Consider the following 20581-nt stretch of genomic DNA (forward strand, 5'->3'; position numbering starts at 1 on the left):
AGCCGCGTGCTGCTGTGGACAGGAGAGGGCCAGCTCTAAGCCGGCCCTGACCCTGCCCAGAAGTGGGTGGGGATGGGCAGCTGTGCCCCTCACCCCCATACGTAGTGGTCGCAGCATGTCCAGCAGTTCACCGAGGCGCAAGGAGGGTTGAGACCTACATGCTAGGCCAAGGATAAATGCGTTGCCATGGCACTGGCTGCGCGGTGAGGGGTGGCGTTGCCAAGGGGACAGCTGCCAGGGCTTGGGGGAGGGAACAAAGGACTTCCTGGGGGTGGGCCTTGGACGCCGCTGGGCGTGGTTCCTGAAATAGACAGTGGGGGGGGGGCTGGGCAGAGAGGGAAGGGGCGGAAGTGACGTCGTGTGGGGCGGGTCCGGCCGCGCACAATGGGCCATGGAGTTCCCGTTCGATGTGGACGCGCTGTTCCCGGAGCGGATCACGGTGCTGGACCAGCACCTGCGGCCCCCGGCCCGCCGACCCGGAACCACAACTCCGGCCCGGTGACCTCTCATACCCACCCGGTGTCCCTTCTCTCCCAGTTACTCAGCAAGCCGGGACCAGGCGCCACGCCCCCTTCTCATCCACTAGCGGCCGTTCCTTTTGATGTCCCGGCCTGCCCTTTTGATGACCTTTAACCCTAAACTTAGTGGGCTTATCAGAGCTTGGACCTGTGACCTTTCACCCTTTAGCCCAATGTGGTCCCAAATTTGGCCTGCCCTCCCTACTTCCCCACCGCAACCTTAAGGGAGGAGGGAGAGGTGTGTTGAAAGTTTGGGATCCAGCGGGGCGGGTGGAGACTCCCAAGCAAAGGTGGAAAGGAGGAGCCTTCAGTGATGAGCCGGGGTTGGAGTTGTGGCCCAGGTGCTCAGGAGTGACTGCCCAGGACCACCAAATTCAGTGAGTGAGTATCTGACTCTTTGTTTCCTCTCTTCCTGTAGTATTGATCTGCAGCAGCAAATTATGACCATTGTAGATGAACTGGGCAAGGCTTCTGCCAAGGTACTGGGGAGTCTCGGGGTAAAGGGGGCCCTCTGTAGGGATGGCAAATAAGGGAGGCCCAAGTCCTGTGGAAGGGACGTGCAGGAAGTCTCGCTTCCGCCTCCTGACAGGCCCAGCACCTTCCTGCTCCCATCACCAGCGCGTCAAGAATGCAGAGCAACCGCCATGTCATTTATGTGCTCAAAGACACTGCAGCCCGACCGTGAGTGCCACTCGCCCTTCCAGTCCTTCGTCCTCCGCTCACTGTCTAACAGATAGCTACCACTAGCCTATTCACTATTTTCCCATTCTGCAGGGCTGGGAAAGGAGCCATTATTGGTTTCATCAAAGTTGGATACAAGAAGCTCTTTGTATTGGTGAGTGTTGTTGGAACCTGGACGTTCTTATGCCTTGGTTCCAGAGAACAAACATGCTGGTGGTTGGAAGGCAGCAGATACCTGCATCCTGAAAAAGCCCGTAATATTCTTTGCCACACAGGATGATCGTGAGGCTCACAATGAGGTAGAACCACTCTGCATCTTGGACTTTTACATACACGAGTCGCTGCAACGCCATGGCCATGGGCGAGAACTCTTCCAGTACATGCTGCAGGTATGTTGTCTTTTTTTTTTTTTTTTTTTTAACACAGCCCTCCTCCTCGTACTCCCACTGCCATGTTCCCTTGTCCTAATCCCTTCCAGGCTCCTTTGGCCTGCCCTCTCCATACCTCCCCTACTCCATCCTGTTCCCTGCAGAAGGAGCGTGTCGAACCACACCAGCTGGCCATTGACCGACCTTCACAGAAGCTGCTGAAGTTCCTGAATAAGCACTACAACCTGGAGACCACCGTCCCACAGGTTAGAAGCTGCAGAGGATGAATTCCCACTGAGCATTCCCATTGAACTTATTTATTATTTTGGTCAAAGAAACGGTGCCTTCCAAGAGCTCCTTATTTCTCATTGAACAGAGTTAACTGAATACAGTTAAGCTTGCTTTTTTTTTTTTTTAAGACTTATTTATTTATTTGAAAGAGTTACACAGAGAGAGAAGGAGAGGCAGAGAGAGAGAAGAGGTCTTCCATCCGCTGCTTCACTCCTCAATTGGCTGCAATGGCTGGAGCTGTGCTGATCAAAGCCAGGAACCAGGAGCTTCTTCTGGGTCTCCCATGCGGGTGCAGGGGCCCAAGGACTCAGGCCATCTTCTGCTGCCTTCCCAGGCCATAGCAGGGAGCTGGATTGTAAGTGGAGCAGCTGGGGCTAGAACCAGTGCCCATATGGGATGCTGGCACTGCAGGTGGCGGCTTTACCTGCTACGCCACAGTGCCGGCCCCAAGCTTGGTTTTCTTCTCATTGTACCATCTCTCAACTTGAAGTCTTTCATGTTCATCTATTTTTCAAGTCTCTTTAAAAATTTTTAATTTGTTGACTTGAGGTACAGATAGAGAGGGAGAGCTCCCTTCTACCTGTTCACTGCTTAGATGTCTACAATTGCTCAGGCCTGGCAAGGCAGAAGCTGGGTGCTAGGATCTCAATCCAGGTCTCCCATGAGGATGACAGGAGCCTAACTCTTGAGCTCCCTGCCAAAGTCTGCACTAGCAAGAAGCTGGAATGAGGACACAGAGTAGACAGTCCAACTCAGGTACTCTGATGTATGAGAACAGTGTCAACTGCTGGGCTAAATGTGCCCACATTCATCTGTTATTTATCCTGAGTTGTTTCCTACACATCATTTTCACCTCGTTCTCACACTAGCCACTGCTCATTTACATTTATTAGAGATTCAGAAAAATGTATTTTCTCTGGCCTTAGGCGGCTTTGTCCTAAGATGGGGAAAGTGGCTTGTTTAAAATTAAGCGCAGTAAGATGTTACGAATCCTGCCCATCCATTCAAAAAAATATGTACTGAGCACTCAGTGCTGTTCTGGGTGCTGGGAACACTTTACTCAGTAGAAGAGACAGAAGTCCCGGCTCTGGTGGAACTTACATTCTAGCTGGGGAGACAGACAAACAACAAACCAAGTGTATACCATGGTCAATGATTAGCACTGCAGGCAGATGAGAGCAAGTAAGAGGGCTTGAGTATGCCATGGTGGGTGTGGGGTTTTGGGATTGCAAGTTCAAGTGACAACCAGAGAAGGCCTCACTGACAAAGTGCCACTGGAGCAGTAACTCAAAGGAAGTGAATCCTGAAGGGACAGCCCGTTGAAAGGTCGTGAGGCAGGAATGGGCCTGGAAGGAGGAATAGTGCTGAGTGAGTGGGGGGTGCAGTAGATGCAATCAAAAAGGTAGTGAAGTATTTTGAAGGTAAATAGATAAGATTTCCTAATAGCTTGTATATGGGAAAAAAGAGGGTTTATTTAAAGGTTGATTTATTTACTTATTTATTTGAAAGAGTTACAGAGAGCGAGAAAGATCTTCCATCTGCTGGTTCACTCCCCAAATGGCCACAACAGCCATGGCTGGGTCAGGCCAAAGCCAGGAGCCAGGAGCTTCCTGTGGGTCTTCCACATGGGTGCAGGAGCCCAAGCACTTGGGCCATCTTCTGGTGCTTTCCCAAGCCATTAGCAGGGAGCTGGATTGGAAGTGGAGCAGCTGAGACTTGAACTCGTGCCCATATGGGATGCTGGTGTTCAGGCAGTGGCTTTACCCTACACCACAGTGCCAGCCCATGAGAGAGGGTTTAAAAATGACCTCCAGGGGCTGGCGCTATGGCATAAAACTGCCACCTACAGTGCCGGCATCCCATATGGGTGCCAGTTCAAATCCCGGCTGCTCCACTTCCGATCTCTCTGCTATGGCCTGAGAAAGCAGTAGAAGATGGCCTAAGACCTTGGGCCCCTGCACCCATGCGGGAGACCCAGAAGAAGATCCTGGCTCCTGGCTTCGGATCAGCTCAGCTCCAGCCATTCCAGCCAACTAGGGAGTGAACCAGCGGATGGAAGACTCTCTCTCTGCCTCTCCTTCACTCTCTGTGTAACTCTGACTTTCAAATAAATAAATCTTAAAAAAAAAAAAAAAATGGCCCTTACAGTTCTTGAGGTAAACATTTGCATTTGGGAGGATGAATTTGCATAAAATAAGATGGTAGATAGGTCAGCTTTGGGAGGAAATTTTTTTTCTTTTTGTTATTTGTTTGAGAGGCAAAGAGACTCCAATCCACTGGTTCACTCTTCAGATGCCCATAATAGCTAGGGATGGGTGAGAGCTGAAGCTGGGAACCAGGAATACAGTCCAGTTTGCCCATGTGAACGGCAGGAATCCAGTTACTTGAAATATCACAGGGTGTCCTTTAGCAGGAAGCTGAAGTCAAGAGCTGCAACTAGGGCCGGTGCTGTGGCATAAAGTCACCACCTGCAGCACCAGAATCCCATATCGGCACCAATTCCAGTCCTGGCCGCTCCACTTCCAATCCAGCTTCCTGCTAATGTGCCTGGGAAAGCAGTGAAAGATGACCCAAGTCCTTGGGCACCTGCACTCATGTGAGAGACCCAGAAGAAGCTCCTGGCTCCTGGCTTCAGCCTGGCCAGGTCCTGACCATTGTGATCATTTGGGGAGTGAACCAGCGTGGATGGAGGGTCTCTCTCTCTCTGGCTGTGCTTTTGCCTCTCCTTCTCTGTAACTCTTAACTTTAAAATAAATAAATATTAAAAAATAAAATAAAATAAAAGGGGGCTGCAGCTATGGATGGATTCCAGGTACTCTGGGAGTCGGGTGTAGTAAACTGTTAGGATAAAGGCCCATTCAGAAATCCACTTCTAATATATTAATTGAAGATGTCTATGATGTGTTCAGGTTGAGTACAGTTTGGTACTTCCTGGGAGATCGAGGGGGAGGGTTGGTGTGGAGTTTTAAGCATATACACAGTATTTATTTATTTAAAAGATTTATTTATTTGTAGGGGAGGATGACATACGTGTGTACACACACCCAGCCACACACACAGGAGAGACAGCAACAGAGAGGGATCATCCATCTGCTGGTTCACTCCCCAGATGACTGCAATGGCAGCTGAGGCTGGTCCAGGCCTGTAGTCTGGGTCTCTCACATGGGTGCAAGGGCCCAAGCACTTGGGCCATCCTCTGCTGCTTTCCCAGGCTCGTTAGAAGGGAGCTAGTTCGCAAGCAGAGCGGTCAGGACTCAAACATGTGCTCCAATATGGGATGCTGATGTTACAGTCAGTAGCCTAATTCAGTGTGCCACGCTGCTAGCCTTGCATACACGTGGTATTTAAAGCACTGAGATGGGATGAGATCACCAGAGAGACAGTATAGAGAAGTGGTCCAAAGACTTAAGTCTGTGAGCATTCTTTTAGAAAAGTAGAGAGAGGGCTAACGTTATGGTGTCAGTAGATTAAGCTATCACTGTGGCATCCGATATCACAGTGCCAGTTTCAAGGGTTCAATTCAAGTCCCGGCTGCTCCACTTCCAATCCAGCTCTCTGCTATGGCCTGGGAAAGCAGAAGATGGCCCAAGACTTAGGGCCCCTGCACCCGTGTGGGAGGCCCGGAAGCTCCTGGCTCCTGGTTTTGGATTGGCCCAGCTCCAGCTGTTGTGGCCATTTGGGGAGTGAACAGCGGATGTAAGACCTCTCTCTCTATCTCTCCCTCTCTCTAACTCTGCCTCTCAAAAAAATAAATCTTAAAAAAAAAAAGTGCCAGTTTCAGACCCAGATATGGTTTCTGGCTCCTGGCTTCAGCTTTGCCCAGACATTGGCTGTTTTGGTCATTTGGGGAGTGAACCAGTGGATAAAAAAAAATCTCTGTTTCTCTCTGTTACTCTGCCTTTCATATAAATAAATAAGTAAATAAATAAATATTAGAAAAGTAAAAGGTAGAAGAACAGCCAGCAAATGCAACCAAGGGCCAGTAAAGTTAAAAGTGAGGTGACCTAGAAGGCTGGTGAAGACTGTGTTTCCAGGAGAAAAGAACGGTTTCCTGGGCACATGCTGCTGATCAGTGAAATAAGTCTGAGGAGTGGCTGTTGGATTTAGCTAGCGCAGCCCTGGGGATCCTGAGCACCTGTTTTGGTGCCATGGTGGGTGGAAGCCAGGAATGAGTGGGTTTGGTATACTGAGAAGTCAGGACCGGAGACAGCAAGGATAGGCCACTCCTAAATGCTGCTTTAAGGGGAACAGAGAAAACAGAGCAAGAACTAGAGGCGGAAATGATCAGAGAAGACGGATTCTTTTCAGAACTGACAGCGTAGGAATGATTCAGCAGAGAGAAGATCTGATGATGGCAGAGCAAGTGGGGGAAATGCTGAAGTGATACTGTTGGGTTGGCAGGACAGGTTGGGATTTGGTTGTCAGGTTAGCCTTGGATCTGAGTGTGGACAGTTAATCCACTGTAACATCACTTGACATGGTCACAGGGAAGGCATAAAGACATCACGAGTGCTTCCTTGGGTTGGGAATTGGATAGAGAAAGGCTTGATGTATGTTTAATCTTTTTCTTAAAAATATTTATTTATTTATTTGAAAGAGTTATAGAGGCAGAGAAGGAGAAGCAGAGGTCTACCATCCGACGGTCACTCCCCAATTGGCCGAAACAGCTAGAGTTGCACCAATCCAAAGCCAGGAGCCAAGAGCTTCCTCCAGGTCTCCCACATGGGTGCAGGGGCCCAAAGTCTTGGGCCATTTTCTACTGCTTTCCCAGGCCATAGCAGAGAGCTGGATCGGAAGTGGAGCCGCCAGATCTTGAACCAGCGCCCATATGGGATGCCGGCACTGCAGGTGGCAGCTTTACCCACAACGCTGGCCCCTGTATGTTTAATCTTAAAAGGCAAATGTTCTTCACTTGGACAAACTGGGGTGGACTAAGTGTATGGACCAGCATGAGCAAAGGCAGAAAGCAATCAAACCAGGGCCGGCGCCGTGGCTCAACAGGCTAATCCTCCACCTTACGGCGCCGGCACACCGGGTTCTAGTCCCAGTTGGGGCGCCGGATTCTATCCCGGTTGCCCCTCTTCCAGGCCAGCTCTCTGCTATGGCCCGGGAAAGCAGTGGAGGATGGCCCAAGTGCTTGGGCCCTGCACCCCATGGGAGACCAGGAGAAGCACCTGGCTCCAGGCTTCAGATCAGCGCGATGCGCTGGCCACAGTGGCCATTGGAGGGCGAACCAACGGCAAGAAGGAAGACCTTTCTCTCTGTCTCTCTCTCACTATCCACTCTGCCTGTCAAAAAAAAAGAAAAAAGAAAGCAATCAAACCACCATTCTGGGCGCTGCCATCAGCAGCGTGCTGTAATGGAGTGCTGGCATGTGCCGAGTAGGGGAAGATGAGGATGGGCTGGTAGCATGACAGCAAGGTCAAGGCAAGCAGTAAGCAGGGTCTGCTTAAAAAGTCCGTCTCCAGGAGATTTCTCCATGAGGAGGCAGCGGAGAGCAGAAGAGCAATGCCTGACATCTAACACTTTACTCAGTGAACACAAAGGATTAGAGTGATGCAGTGTACAGAATGTGTCATGGTCTGTCTAGATGTGTCATCTCAGATCCGTGCCCGTCTCTTTTGAGCTATATGCACTCATACAAATCAGTGACTTAACCAGAGTCGCACAGCTAGTAAGTGCTATGTCCAGATTTGGACTGAGTCCTGTTCGTGACACTGCACTCTGGCCAGGACACCACCACTAGAATCAGGAGTTGCAAGCCTAAGGCCCAGTGCTGCCGCTTGTACTTCTTGACTTTGGGCAAACGGTGTCTCCGTTTTGTTGGTTGTTTTTTTTTTTTTTGCGTAGTGACTCCAGTGTTTTTAATATTTAATTACTTATTTGAAAGGCAGATTTACAGAGAGGGAGGAAGGGAGGAAGGGAGAGAGAGAGAGGACAGAGATCTTCTCTCCACTGGTTCACGCTCCAGGTAGCTGTAATGGCCAAGGCTGGGCCAGGCCAAAGTGAGGGGCCTGGAACTCCATCTGGGTCTGCCACATGGGTGGCAGGAGGTCCAAACATTTGGGCCATCATCTGCTGCCTTCCCAAGCACCTTTGCAGGGAGTTGGAACATAAGTGGAGCAGCTGGGACTTGAACCAGCACTTATGTGGGATGCTGGCATTGCAGGCAGTGGCTTAACGGCTGTACCATGCTGCCAGCCCCTCTAACAATTATTTGAATGTTATAATACAACTGTGCTTCAAAAAGCTCATGGAAATGGAATTAAGAGGTAGATTTTTTTTTTTTTCAAAGATTCATTTATTTGTAAAGCAGAGTAACAGCGAGCTTCCATCTACTGCTTCACTCCCCAAATGGCCAGGGCTGGGTCATGCCAAAGCCAGAAGCCTGTAGCTTCAACTGGGTCTCCCACATGGGTGGCAGGGGCCCAAGCACTTAGGCCATCTTCTGCTGCGTTCCCAGGTGCATTAGGAGGGAGCTGGATTGAAAATAGAGCAGCGAGGACTCAAACCTGGTGCTCATATAGGATGCTGGTATCCCAAGTGGTAGCTTAATCCATGATACCACAACACCAGCCCCTAATGTTTATTTTTATTTGAAAAGTATAATAACAGAGAGAGAGAGAGAATCTTCTATCTACTGCTTTACCCCCCAACTTCAAAAAACAGCCAGGGCTGGGCCAGGCCAAAGCCAAGGAGAGACCATCCAGGTCTCTCATGAGGACCACAGGAACTCAGATACTTGAGCTATCACTAATTTACCAGGATACATATTAGCAGGAAGTTGGACTGGAAACAGAGTAGCTGGATTAAGCAGGCACTCTGTTATAGGATATGGGTGTCCCAAGCAGCAGCCTCACCTACTGCACCATGACCCCTACCCCAAGAAGGTTTTATGGACATACAGTAACTATAGATGTTTATGGAGTAGAGTGTGGGAATTCAGTACATGTGTAAAATGTGTAATGATCAAATCAGAACAACTAGCATTTCCATATCATTCATCATTACAGACAAAGGTATCTTCTGTCCACTGGTTCACTTCCCCAAATGGCTGCAATGGCCAGAGCTGGGCTGATCTGAAGTCAGGAGTCAGCAGCTTCTTCTGGGTCTCTCACATGGGTGCAGGGACCCAAGCACTTGGGCCATCTTCCAATGCTTTCCCAGGCTATTAGCAGGGAGCTGGATCAGAAGTGGAGCAGCCAAGACTCGAACTGGCGCCCATATGGGAGGCTGGCGCCACAGGCAGAGGCTTAACCTACTAGGCCACAGCGCCAGCCCCCTTCTGGCTCTTTATACAATGTAAAATGAATTGTCAGCTGTGGTGGCTACTGACTTATACTTGTATCCTTGGTTCTGTCAGTGTGTAGCTAAGAGTGGGACTGTGGAGTCACTCAGTAATTCTTTTTAACTTTCTGAGGAACTGACAAGCTGTTTCTCCGCAAAGGCTGTACCATTTTACTTCTGCACTAGCAGTGTAAGAGGGTTCCAGTTTCTCCATGTTCTTGCCAGCAGGTTAATTTCCATTTTCCTTAAAAAAGGCATTCTAATCGATACAAAGTGGTTTTGGTGGTTTTGATTTGCATTTCCCTATTGTCTAATGATGTTGAGCATCTTCTTATGTGCTTATTGGAAATTGTGTTCTCTAGAGAAATGTTCAGTTAAATATTTTGCTCATTCATTTTTTTTAAATTTATTTATCTGAAAGGCAGAGTTAAAGAGAGGGAGAGACAGAGATCTTCCATCTACCGGCTCACTCCCCAAATAGCCACAATGACCAGGCCAGGCTGAAGCCAGGAGCCTAGAACTCCATCCAGGTCTCCCACTTGGGTGGCAGGGAGCCAAGCACTCAGGCCATTTTGTGTTGCTTTTCCAGAACATTAGCAGGGAGTTGGATTGGAAGTGGAGCAGCTGGGACTTGAACCAGTGCTCCTAAGGTATGCCAGCATCACAGATGGTCCTTAATTTGCTATGCCACAACAATGGCTCCTCTTTTTTTTTTTTTTTTTTTTGGTAGTGTGTTTGAAACGCAAATTTTTTAAGAACTGATTCATTTATTTGAAAGTCAAAGTCAGAGCTAGAGAGAATCTTCCATCCATTGGCTCACTCCCCAGATGGCTACAACAGCCAGGGCTGGACCACGCTGAAGCCAGGAGCTTCATTTGTTTCTCTCATGTAGATGCAGGGGCCCAAGGACTTGGATCATCTTCTGCTGCTTTTCTCAGGCCATTAGTAGGGGGCTGGATTAGAATTGGAACATCTGGGGCCAGCACTGTGGCATAAAAGGTTAAGCCTCTGCCTGTGGTGCCGGTATCCCATATGGGTGCTGGTTCGAGTCCTGGATGCTCTATTTCCAATCCAGCTCTCTGCTAATTCACCTGGGGAAGCAGTGGAAGAAAGCCCAAGTGCTTGGGACCCTGTACCCAGGTGGGAGACCCAGAAGAAGCTCCTGGCTCCTGATCAGCTCTGGCCATTGTGGCCATTTGGGGAGTGAACCAGTGGATGAAAGATCTCTCTCACTACTCTGTGTCTCTCCCTCTCTCTCTGTAACTCTGCCTCTCAAATAAATTTAAAAATCTGAAAAAGAAAAAAAAAAAAAGTAGAACATCTGGGACACTAGCGCTCATACGGGATGCCAGCATTGCAGGCAGCAGCTTTATTCACTATGCCACAACACCAGCCCTAAATCACAAAATTTTTAATTTTGATGAAGTCTAATTTACTTTTTGTTGATTATGCCTTTTGTATCATACTTAAGAAACTGTTGGGGCTGGCTCTGTGGTACAGCAGGTAAAGCCACTGCCCGTAGTGCCAGCATCCCATATAGGCACAGGTTGGAGTCCTGGCTGCTCAGTTTCCTATCTAGTTCCCTGGTAATATGTATGGGAAAGCAGCGCATCATGGTCCAAGTTCTTTGTCCTATGTACCACCTGGGAGACTGGGAAGAAACTCCTGGCTCTGGGCTGGCCCAGCTCTGGCTTTTGTGGCCATTTGGGGAGTGAATCAGTAGAGAGAAGATCTCTCTCTCTGCCTCTGCTTATGCCTCTCTGTAACTCTTTCAAATAAAATAAAATAAAACTTAAGAAAAAAGAACGGTTGCCTAATCCATAGCCGTGATTTTCCAGTTTCCTTCTAAGAGTTTCATAGTTTTAGCTGTTACATTTAGGCCTTTGATCCACTGTGAGTTATTTTTTGTCATTGGTACACATCAAATTCCCAATCTTGCATGTGGATATTTGGTTATCTAAGTACCATTTATGAGAGACTGTTCTTTGTCCCACTGAATGGTATTGGCACCCTTTTCCTAACTGACTATGGACACATACATTTATTTCTAGACTCTCAATCCTATTCCACTGATTATGTATTTGGCCTTATGCCACCACCACGCTGTTTTGACTACTGTAGGTCTGTGAGAGTTTTAAAATTAGAAAGTCCTCTGTGTTTGTCCTTCTTTTTCAAGACCGTTCTGGCTATTCAAGGTCTTTTGCAATTCCATATGAACTTTAGGTTCAGCTTGGTGGAGGCTAGGTTTTCTGAGTGGGTCTGTTTTCCCAGGACGAACTGTCTGGCTTCTGTTCCCCATATGGTTTTCCTAGTGCAGGGTTCTATACCCCAGGGTGTGCCTAGTGGCCAACTCAGCTGTTTTGTTTGCTTCATCTTCTAGGTGAACAACTTTGTGATCTTTGAAGGCTTCTTCGCCCATCAACATCGTAAGTTTCCTTAGCTCCTTTGTAGTTGGGATGAGGGGAAGGAAGAGGCGGGCTCTTGGCCCTGCAGGCCCCCACTGAGGGGCACCACGGCTTCCTTCCTCACAGGGCCCCCCGTTCCCTCTCTGAGGGCGATGCGACAGGCTCGTGCTGCTGTTGATGCCACGCCCGCTGGTAAAGCCCGCCTGGAGTGCGTGGACCGTAGCGCAGGGAGGGCTAGTTACTCTGGAGACCGCCCCAACGCAGTGCTGTCTGCAGCTGCCCACTGGCCTCTGCCCTCGCTGGAGCTCAGTGCATTTTTGCCTCGCCTGTATTTTTAACCAAGCAAGCTCCCCGGGGGCCTGTTGATGCCAGGGGCGCCTCCTGCTAGTTCAGGTCCATCCAAATAGGCCTGAGTTGGGTCCCTTTGTAACGCGTTAGGGTTTTGTCAGGAGCGAAGGACAGGCAGGTGCAGGCAGCCCTTCTGTTTCCAGAGAGAACAGTGCCAGGGATGGTCCAAAGTTTACATGTTAGTGTTAGGAGGTAATGCTCAGAATTTATAGCATTTCCAACTAAAGTGCTCCCCAGGTCTCATCCTCATCCACACACACAGCCTGGCACCCGCAGGGGCCCCTCGCCCCTCTCGCTCCTGCCTGGAGGACGAGCAGCACAGGGCACACAAGGGCTCCCTTTCGGAGCCGGCTTTCTGGCTGGTTCTCACTGTCCTCCATGGCTGGCAAAGAAAGGGGGAGGGTCCTCCACCTGATGGTACCAGGGTCAGGCACCGAGGGGCACGTGATACTCACAGCTGACTTTGGTTTCCAAGCTCCTGCCGGCACACAGATGGTAAGAGGGGGTGCGAGCCAACAGGGATGTGAGGATTCAGGCCCACGGGGCTGAGCTGAGGATGGAGCTGACATGTGCTGGCTGAGGAGCCTGTCCGTGGCCACACATGGCGGAGCAGCTCTTCAAGGGGAGAAGGGGGAGCAGGGAGAGGAGTGAGGAGAGGGGCTGTGGACAACATGTCTCATAGCTCCCTTTCAGATGTCCAAATTCTGTTGTGTTTTTTTTTGTTTTTTTTTAACTTAGGAAAACTTCAGTCTCTTCCCTCTTTGCATAGGGAAGAAAGGTTCTGCCCCACACCAATCCCCCGTGAGCTCCCCAGAGCAACTCCTGATTAACCAAGGGCTTTGTCCATCTCATCTAGACAAACCCACGGTCCTTGCTGGCCCAGCTGGGACCATTGCACTGCCCCAGAATCCCAGGGGGGCCTGACAGCACCCACCAACAGTAAGAGCTCTCCTCCCCTCGGCCACCCTTCTCCTGCATCTCCCAGGATCCTGGAATCTCCCTCAGATCTTTCTCCCCTAACTCTTGTGTTTGGCCTACTCCTCTGGCTCTCCTCCAAAGTGCTCCAGCATCCTCCTGAATTCCCTCGCGCGCGTCGGCACCGCCACAGCACACCTTCTGCGATGGAGTTCCCAGGAGGAAGTGTGGTGTCCGGGAGCAGAGGCCTGGGGCTGTGGGGGTAGCGGCTGGGAGGAGGGGTGCTAATGCTCACCTTGTCTGTGTCTCCACCACCAGCCCCAGCACGGAAGCTGCCACCCAAGAGAGCAGAGGGAGACATTAAGCCATACTCCTCTAGTGACCGAGAATGTAAGAGGGGCTGGGGTTCCCGGGAAGGGCGGCAGTGTCCAAAGACTGGTTTCTCTTCTTTCCACCCTAATCTTTCCTTCCTTCCCTCTTTTTGTCCTCTTATTCTTTTTTTCCCTCCGCCTCCCCAGTTCTGAAGGTAGCTGTGGAGCCTCCTTGGCCCCTCAACAGGGCCCCTCGCCGTGCCACACCTCCAGCCCACCCGCCCCCACGCTCCAGCAGCCTGGGAAATTCGCCAGATCGGGGTCCCCTCCGCCCCTTCGTGCCAGAGCAGGAGCTGCTGCGTTCCCTGCGCCTCTGCCCCCCGCACCCTACTGCCCGCCTTCTGCTGGCCACCGACCCTGGAGGCAGCCCAGCCCAGCGGCGCCGCACCAGGTAACAGGAGTTGGTGGGTTAGGGAGCCTGCAGGCTGTGCAGGAAGAGGTCGGGAATGGAACTGAAGGGCAGGCGGACTGGGGAGTCCAGAAAGCTTTCCAGAAAAGTCAGTGGACTGACTGTATTTGTGGAAACGATCGGGAAGCAAATTATATTATTATGGGGAGCCCAGTTTTAACACTGGAGTTGCATGGAAAGGTGGAAGAGCACAGAGGGCCACTGGGCGGGGCATCTGGGCCTTCTGAGACCAGGAAGGGCAGTGTCCCTGACACCGACCGGGGAGCCACTGGCCCCAAGTCCTAGCGGGCAGGGCACGGGCGTCTCCTTTGTTTCTCTCCCTGGCTTTCTCTTCACCTCTGACTTCTCTGTTTTTCTCTCTCCCCCATTTTCCTCCTCCCTTCCTCCCACCCCTGACATCCCTCCACAGCTCCCTTCCCCGCTCTGATGACAGTCGATACTGACTGACAGCCACCCCCCTCCCTCCCTGGGAGACGCGGGGTAGGCAGAGACCCTCCCCCTAGGAACCTCAGACCCACTCTTCCACTGCATCCTCCAGGACCCAGTGGAACCCATAGGATTCCCTCTTCCCCTTTCTTGGAGAACTGGGTTGTCAGGGTCCCAAATGGCCTAATCCTTGGTAGGTTTTCTTACCACAAGAAGGCACCTCGCGCCCCTGACTTGTGTTCTAACTCGCTCCCCACAGACACTAATTATCTAGAGAAGCACACTCTCTGGCCTGCTGTCAGACTCTAGAACACCCTGGAAGGCCCGAGGGCCTCCGCCAGCAGGGAACCCTGGAGCCTCACCCACGGAGTAACTCCCATACTCCCTCTGCAGTGCCAGCGGCTCCAATACTGCTTTGTGCTGCCTGCCCTTGCCAGCCAGTGAACAATCCAGGGACCGATCAGCTCCCCAGTGGGGTCCATTCAACATTGCCAAACTCTCAATTTCCATATGTTTTGTGTACGTGTTAGGGGACCCCCAAACCCATGTTGCTTTGGGGACTCCAAAGGAGACTTGCTGACACCACCACATGCCTAGATCCAGATTCTCTGAGGGAGCATGTTTCTTGGCAGGGGAATCCCAAAAAGCCCCCTGGGATCACTCAGCCATGTTTCTCAAGTTAGGTTTGGGTCTCAAGGGTCTATCAGATCCTGGAATCTCCTCACATGCATCCTGCCCTGTAGCTTTGCGGATATATTGTCTTGTGAGACTGTCTTGAGATGAGATGGGGTACCACTCTTCCTCTGGCCTTCCCCCTCTTCTTTCCTCCATAGTAAGAACCTCCCTCCCTGCTCCACGCCCAGGGTATAGACAGCTCCTCCCCCTCCACACCCCTTTATGTGTGTAGATCAGGTACCCCTTGCCACTGTGTTCCCTGAAACCCTTGGGAGCAGGATCTCCCTCTCTCCCTACTCCTCCCTTTTCTTTTCCCTCTCAGTGTTGTCTGAATAAAGTATGAATTCTTTTGTGTTTTCTAAATTGACATTTTCACTGGAAAAAAAAAAAAGAAACACTAAAAAAAGTCTTCAGGTGTCAGCCTCGTTTGTGTATCACCCCTATCTTCCTGGGATCTCAGGACCACTGTCTCTCTCACCCTCCTCCCCTCTGGGATCTGCAGAACACCTGCCAGGGAGCCTCTGCGCTGGGTCTCCGCAGAGCCCACCCCTCTCGTGTAGTGGCTGAATCCCTCTGCGTAGCCCTCTGCGTCCTCCCCCTCCCTCCCTCAGCGATCTCCGCCCTTGACCCTGGCCGGCCCCTGCGGAGATGCCAAGGTTTACCAGCATCTTGGGATCCACTAATTGCCTCCCAACTGATCCCTGGATTCCTCTTCCCACTTTGATTTCCTGATGTCTGCCCCACTGAACCCTTGGATCTCTCTCTCTCTCAAGACAAGCCCTTACCACCATCCATAGTCCAGCACAACTGGTCTATTCCAAAGGCTCCTTTCCTTTTCCTCCTAAATTTGCCTTTGGCCTATGGTATCTTAGAGTGACCACGTTTTCCAAACCATGTATCAGGGCACCAGGTCCAACAAATTCTTTTGTGCCTGTACAAGCGTCTGTTTCTCTAAGATGACTTGGATCACATTTAGCCATACATTTAATACATTACCTCAACTGGAAGGAAAAAAAGCAACAACTTAGGACTGCTTCAGAAAATCTTGGGGCACAAAAGGAGCTCCCTCCCCTTCTCTGGGCACAGCTTAGATTAGAACCCCTTAGGAATGGTAAGTACCCCCTTCTCCTTGGTCCACTGCTGTTCCTTCTATGCCTTCCCTCTGATCCCTCCATACCACCCATATTCCATCCTGTAGCCTCTCCCCCATCATCTCCCATTTCTTCTGCAGGGGGACACCCCCAGGGCTGGTAGCCCAAAGCTGCTGCTACAGCCGCCATGGGGGGTTGAGTGCCTCATCCCCTAATACGGGTAAGTATTCTTTCCTCCTCACCCTCCCGTCTGGCAGGCCATACTCCCTGTCTTCTCCAGCCTTCCCATGCACATGGCTGGTATTTCCACAGGCAACCAGGAAACGAAGCAGGGGGAACAGGAAACAGAGACTAGGTGAGGTCTCAACTCCTCCCCTAACCGTCTCCCACCACCTCCCGGCATCCTCTGCTAACGTCACACTCAGCTACTGCCTCCTAAACCTTGGCCCTCACACACGTCTTCCCACCTAATACTCCATCAGCCTCTTTCCCCACAGGTTCAGCCTTCGGCATTCTCTGAGGGGGTTTTAATTTGGATCTAACACTCACAGCTCCAGCCTCACACCCATAAACGTGGCTCCTAAGCCCTGGAAGAGTCTAACGCCCATTCCCACCGGGTACCTAACACCCTCTCCATCTCCCCACCTACCAGGTCTGCCCCTGAGGAGCAGGTTGTGGCACAGGACGGGTCTGGGGAGGAAGCCACCCACACAGCTCCTCCACAGGCTCCGGCCCCAGCAGCCCAGCCCTGGGCAGTGGGTGGGGACATGTTCAACGCCAGGTTCATCCGAAACCTGCAGGAACGTCGCAGCACCAGGCCTTGGTGACCGCAGCTCACCCTCACGCCCTCAAAGTCAGTATTATTTCTCCCTCACTACAGGGGACAGCCAAGAGCCAAGCCCTTATCATGGATGTATTCATTCATACATTCATTCAACAGGCTTCCTTATCAATTCCAAATCATTTGCATCTTATTTTTAACCAGAGCAATAAAAAACATTTTTAGCACGGGCGATCCTTAAAAGTCTCGTGTTATTATTTCAGTCCAGCCGATCCTCACTGTCACTGCACCCGGTTCAGCCTCACATCCGTTCAGCTTTTGGGACAAACGCCACAGACGAGTACAAAGCGCTGGGCCGCAAACTTACTGCGCAAGCGCTCTGAGGCAGCCGCCAGCACCGCGAGCGCAGGCGCACGGACGGCCGACCGGGCGCCCCTAGCAGCCGCCCTAGGAGCCCGCAGTGCGCAAGCGCGCAACATCTCCGTTTCCCTCCCTCAGCCCCTAACCTCCCCCCCCACCTCCTGTCCCCTTCACGGAGCCGGCTCCCGGGCGCGCTCACCCTCGTGAGGAGGCCGGAGGCCGGACTCGGCGGGCGCGCTCTCCACTCCCGGGAGATCATGTACCAGCGCAGCCGGGGGGCGGCCCAGCGTCTCGGCCCCTGCCTCCGCGCCTACCAGGCTCGACCCCAGGTGAGAGGAAAGGAGCGCGAGGGGAGCAGGGGGGCGGGGAGAGACCCTCCCCAGAGCCGCAGCGTGGGGCGGGGCGCGCGCCGGCTTCCGCGCAAGCGCAGTGACAACCACCGCCCCTGCCCACCTCTGCCGGGCGGCGAATGGAGGGGTAAGGGGTCGTGTGGCCTGGAAAGCGGCGCTCGCCAGCCTCGCGCAGAGTGGGACATCGGCTCTCCACTGAGGGTCGGCCGGCGGGGTCGAGGCCGGGCCCGCGGGGCGCGTCCGCGCTGCGCCCGGAGCTGCACGGTTACCTGTGCCTGGAGGTGATTTGAAGGGCAGGGACGAAAAGGTTCGAGGTCCACCGCGGCGCCGCCCGTGAGTCCCCGGGTCCGGACCCACCCCGCGGGCCACGCAGTGCAGCCCGCGCATCCAGCATCCGAAAACGGCCCCAGCAGGAAGTCCGGCCAGCGTGGACCCGGTTCGGGCCCCTGTGCCGGGGAGGGCAAGATGGACACGCCCTCAGCAGAGGCTGTGCCTCTGATACCCGCGTGGCTTCCCCGCGGTGAGACCACCTGGCAGGTGCGGTCCCGGACCGAGGTACCCACAGTGAGACCACCTGGCAGGTGCGGGGGTCCGGTGACCGCCCCTCCTCGCAGTTTCAACGCGGGCAAACCGGGGAGAAGGAAGTCCAGCCTCTAACAGCCGCCTGGGGGTGTGTCAGGGCCCGAAATGATAACAACTTCCACATTCATTATCTCATACAGTAACGACCTAATGAGCCTCACCGCCCTCCTCTATGGAGTACTTACAGGAAACAGGCATAGGGAATGAAAGCCCCTAGGTTACACAGTAACTCCAAATCCCGGCTTGAACTGGATGCCTCCCCATGTAATCCTGGAGGTGTTATATATGTGCCACCTCCTTTCACCACAGTACAGTAAACCTGTTACCAGCTACGTGTTACAGTCTTGCCGTAAATCAAAGTGAAGGTGCCTGCTCCTTTGGGCCAGACCTGCCCACTGTGTCGCATGCACCTATTTCCTTGTGTTTTCAGCAGACGGGGATGAACCCACCCCCTTTTTCCGTCTCTCCTGTCAGGAGGAACAGGCGGGATTGGAAGCAGCAGAGCGTGGGTGCAGGGGCGTTAGGCAGCTGGATTCTCACCCTTCCTGCCTTTCTCTTGCCTCCTTAGGAGCAGCTTTCTCCACGGACTCCACCATTCCCAGTCCTTTGGCCCCACTGCACGCCAGCCACGTCCCCATCTCCACTCGTCTGGCCTTTCCCACCCCCACACCTTCCTACTCTCCCTCTTCCTCCAGCTCGCCCACTGCCTCTCCCTCAGGTCCAGGCCCTCAGCTCCCCATGGGTGGTGCTCCCTCCAGGAAATGGGGAGGAGGGCCCAGGACCCGAGTTGCACAGTGGCTGCTTGGATGGGCTTAGGAGCCTTTTTGAGGGGGCTCCCTGCCCCTATCCTGGAGCTCTGATACCTTTCCAAGCCCCCGGAACTGCCCACCCATCCCCTGGCAGCCCCTCGGGAGATCCTAGCATGGAAGAACACCTGGCTGTCATGTATGAGAGACTGAGACAAGAGGTGAGTCAGAACAACAGTGGCTTCCATCTATAGAAGGCAGCAGCGGGTTGGCCAATTAGATTCCTGCTTAGAATCAGGAGGGCAAGGGACTGTGTTTAGACATTTTACTGAGGAAATAGATGCTCCTCGGTTTGGGAGACGGGGGAGTTAGATGTGCACTGAGATGACCTTTTGCTTAGAGGGGAGTAAACCAGCCCTAAAAATAGAAAGCTGAGAAATTAGATCTTTTCTTTGCGTCTGGGTTGATGCCATCTTTTCCCACCTAGCTTCCTAACCTCTTCCTTCACTCCCACGACTACACGCTCTATTCACCGGACGTGGAATTCATCAATGAGATCCTGAACCTGCGTACCAAGTAAGGGGCAGGGGTGGGGCCTTGGGAGGACCCGATTAGACACCTGGCCTTCTCCGATTACTTCCCGCAGCTTTCCGGCTGCTCAGACAGAAGCCGGTTGCTTTTCTGACTGCCATTCCTTCCCATTCCATCTTCACAGGGGAAGGGCCTGGTACATCCTGTCACTCACCCTCTGTCGCTTCCTGGCATGGAACTATTTTGCACAACTTCGGTTGGAGGTCCTACAGCTGACCCGCCACCCGGAGAACTGGACCCTGCAAGCCCGCTGGCGGCTTGTGGGGCTGCCCATCCACATGCTCTTTCTGCGTTTCTACAAGCGTGACAAAGAGGAGCTTTACCGGTGAGAAGTGAGGAGGATTCAAACTGCGCAGGCTCAGTCCCCTCATCTGGCCCTCTTAGGAATCTGATGAGCTAGTTCCCATTGGGGACCTGCCCGGACTCGACCCGGTGGCTGGAGGACGGGGGTCTGGTGTCAGTCTGCTTTACGGAAAACAACAGGGACGCTGAGTACATGAGGAAACCTCTGCACTCTAGTTTGCTCGTGCACATTACCTGACACATAATGCGCACTCACAGGCTTATGGAACAAAGGAAAGTTCTTAGTAGTTGAACCTCATAACCCTAGTGAAGTACTGGTAAATTTTCGGCTGGAAGTAGAATTCCAAAAAAATTGTTAGGCTCAGCCTCTAACATCACCATCAGCTATTCAGAGCAGCAGTTCCCAAACATGGCTGCACCGTGGAGTCGCCTGGGATCTTTCTAAAACACTGGTGCCAGGCACTGATGTAACTGTGATAGGGTAAGCAGCCTACCCATCTGGGACTTCTAAAAGTTCCTCTGGTGATCTAATGTGTAACAAGGTGGTTTTACAAATGCTTGAGCTAATTAAGCTTTGGAACCAGTCACCGTCTGCCTCAGTAAGCCTTGTTCTCTTCCCCAGGACCTACGATGCCTATTCTACCTTCTACCTGAATTCCAATGGCCTCATTTGTCGCCATCACCTGGACAAGGTGAGTCCTAGGGCTGTGTGAGGTGGAGGGCAGAAAAGCTGCCTGCTCTCCTGTGACTGGCATTCCCCTTTCTCCTTACAGCTGATGCCTTCACACTCACCTCCTGCGCCCGTGAAGAAGCTGCTAATGGGAGCCCTGGTGACCCTGGGGCTATCAGAGCCAGAGCACGAGCCCGGCTTAAACCTGTGTTCCAAGGCCTGATCCAGGAACAGGGGTGAAGAAGCATTGAGGACTGCTACGCACAAGAGAGAGGTGGAGGCAGCCAACAATCTCAAGAGCCAGCTTCCTCCCCTCTCTCCCTCCTTTTTTTCCATCTCGTGCTGTGTAAAGCTGCTGTGTAATTTAACTTGTAAATAATAAAGTGACTATATGAGATGGAATATCTCTGGAT

General features: G+C 52.2%; 2 protein-coding genes across 8 annotated transcripts; both read left to right on the forward strand.

Moving 5' to 3' along the window:
* The first annotated feature begins 367 nt into the window (after positions 1-367).
* Positions 368-16809, forward strand: ATAT1 (alpha tubulin acetyltransferase 1). Of its 7 annotated transcripts, XM_062185775.1 has the most exons (14): positions 368-498; positions 937-997; positions 1108-1199; positions 1293-1353; positions 1475-1588; positions 1732-1833; positions 11526-11571; positions 11677-11758; positions 12755-12837; positions 13132-13203; positions 13332-13575; positions 15926-16005; positions 16098-16140; positions 16438-16809. In XM_062185775.1, exons 1-14 carry the CDS (start codon positions 392-394, stop codon positions 16610-16612), a joined length of 1362 nt encoding a protein of 453 aa, XP_062041759.1. In that variant the 5' UTR covers positions 368-391; the 3' UTR covers positions 16613-16809. The 7 variants fall into 7 exon arrangements, with proteins under 7 accessions (XP_062041759.1, XP_062041760.1, XP_062041761.1 ...); XM_062185776.1 differs by lacking the exon at positions 12755-12837 and having other exon boundaries at positions 11677-11742; XM_062185777.1 differs by lacking the exons at positions 11677-11758; positions 12755-12837.
* A 174-nt stretch (positions 16810-16983) lies between these two features.
* On the forward strand, positions 16984-20570 carry C3H6orf136 (chromosome 3 C6orf136 homolog). Its single transcript, XM_062185782.1, has 6 exons — positions 16984-17255; positions 18427-18825; positions 19092-19180; positions 19320-19520; positions 20121-20190; positions 20272-20570. Exons 1-6 carry the CDS (start codon positions 17184-17186, stop codon positions 20389-20391), a joined length of 951 nt encoding a protein of 316 aa, XP_062041766.1. The 5' UTR covers positions 16984-17183; the 3' UTR covers positions 20392-20570.
* The last annotated feature ends 11 nt before the right edge of the window (positions 20571-20581 follow it).

Source organism: Lepus europaeus, chromosome 3 (genome assembly GCF_033115175.1).
Source record: "Lepus europaeus isolate LE1 chromosome 3, mLepTim1.pri, whole genome shotgun sequence".
NCBI classification, from domain to species: Eukaryota; Metazoa; Chordata; class Mammalia; order Lagomorpha; family Leporidae; genus Lepus; species Lepus europaeus.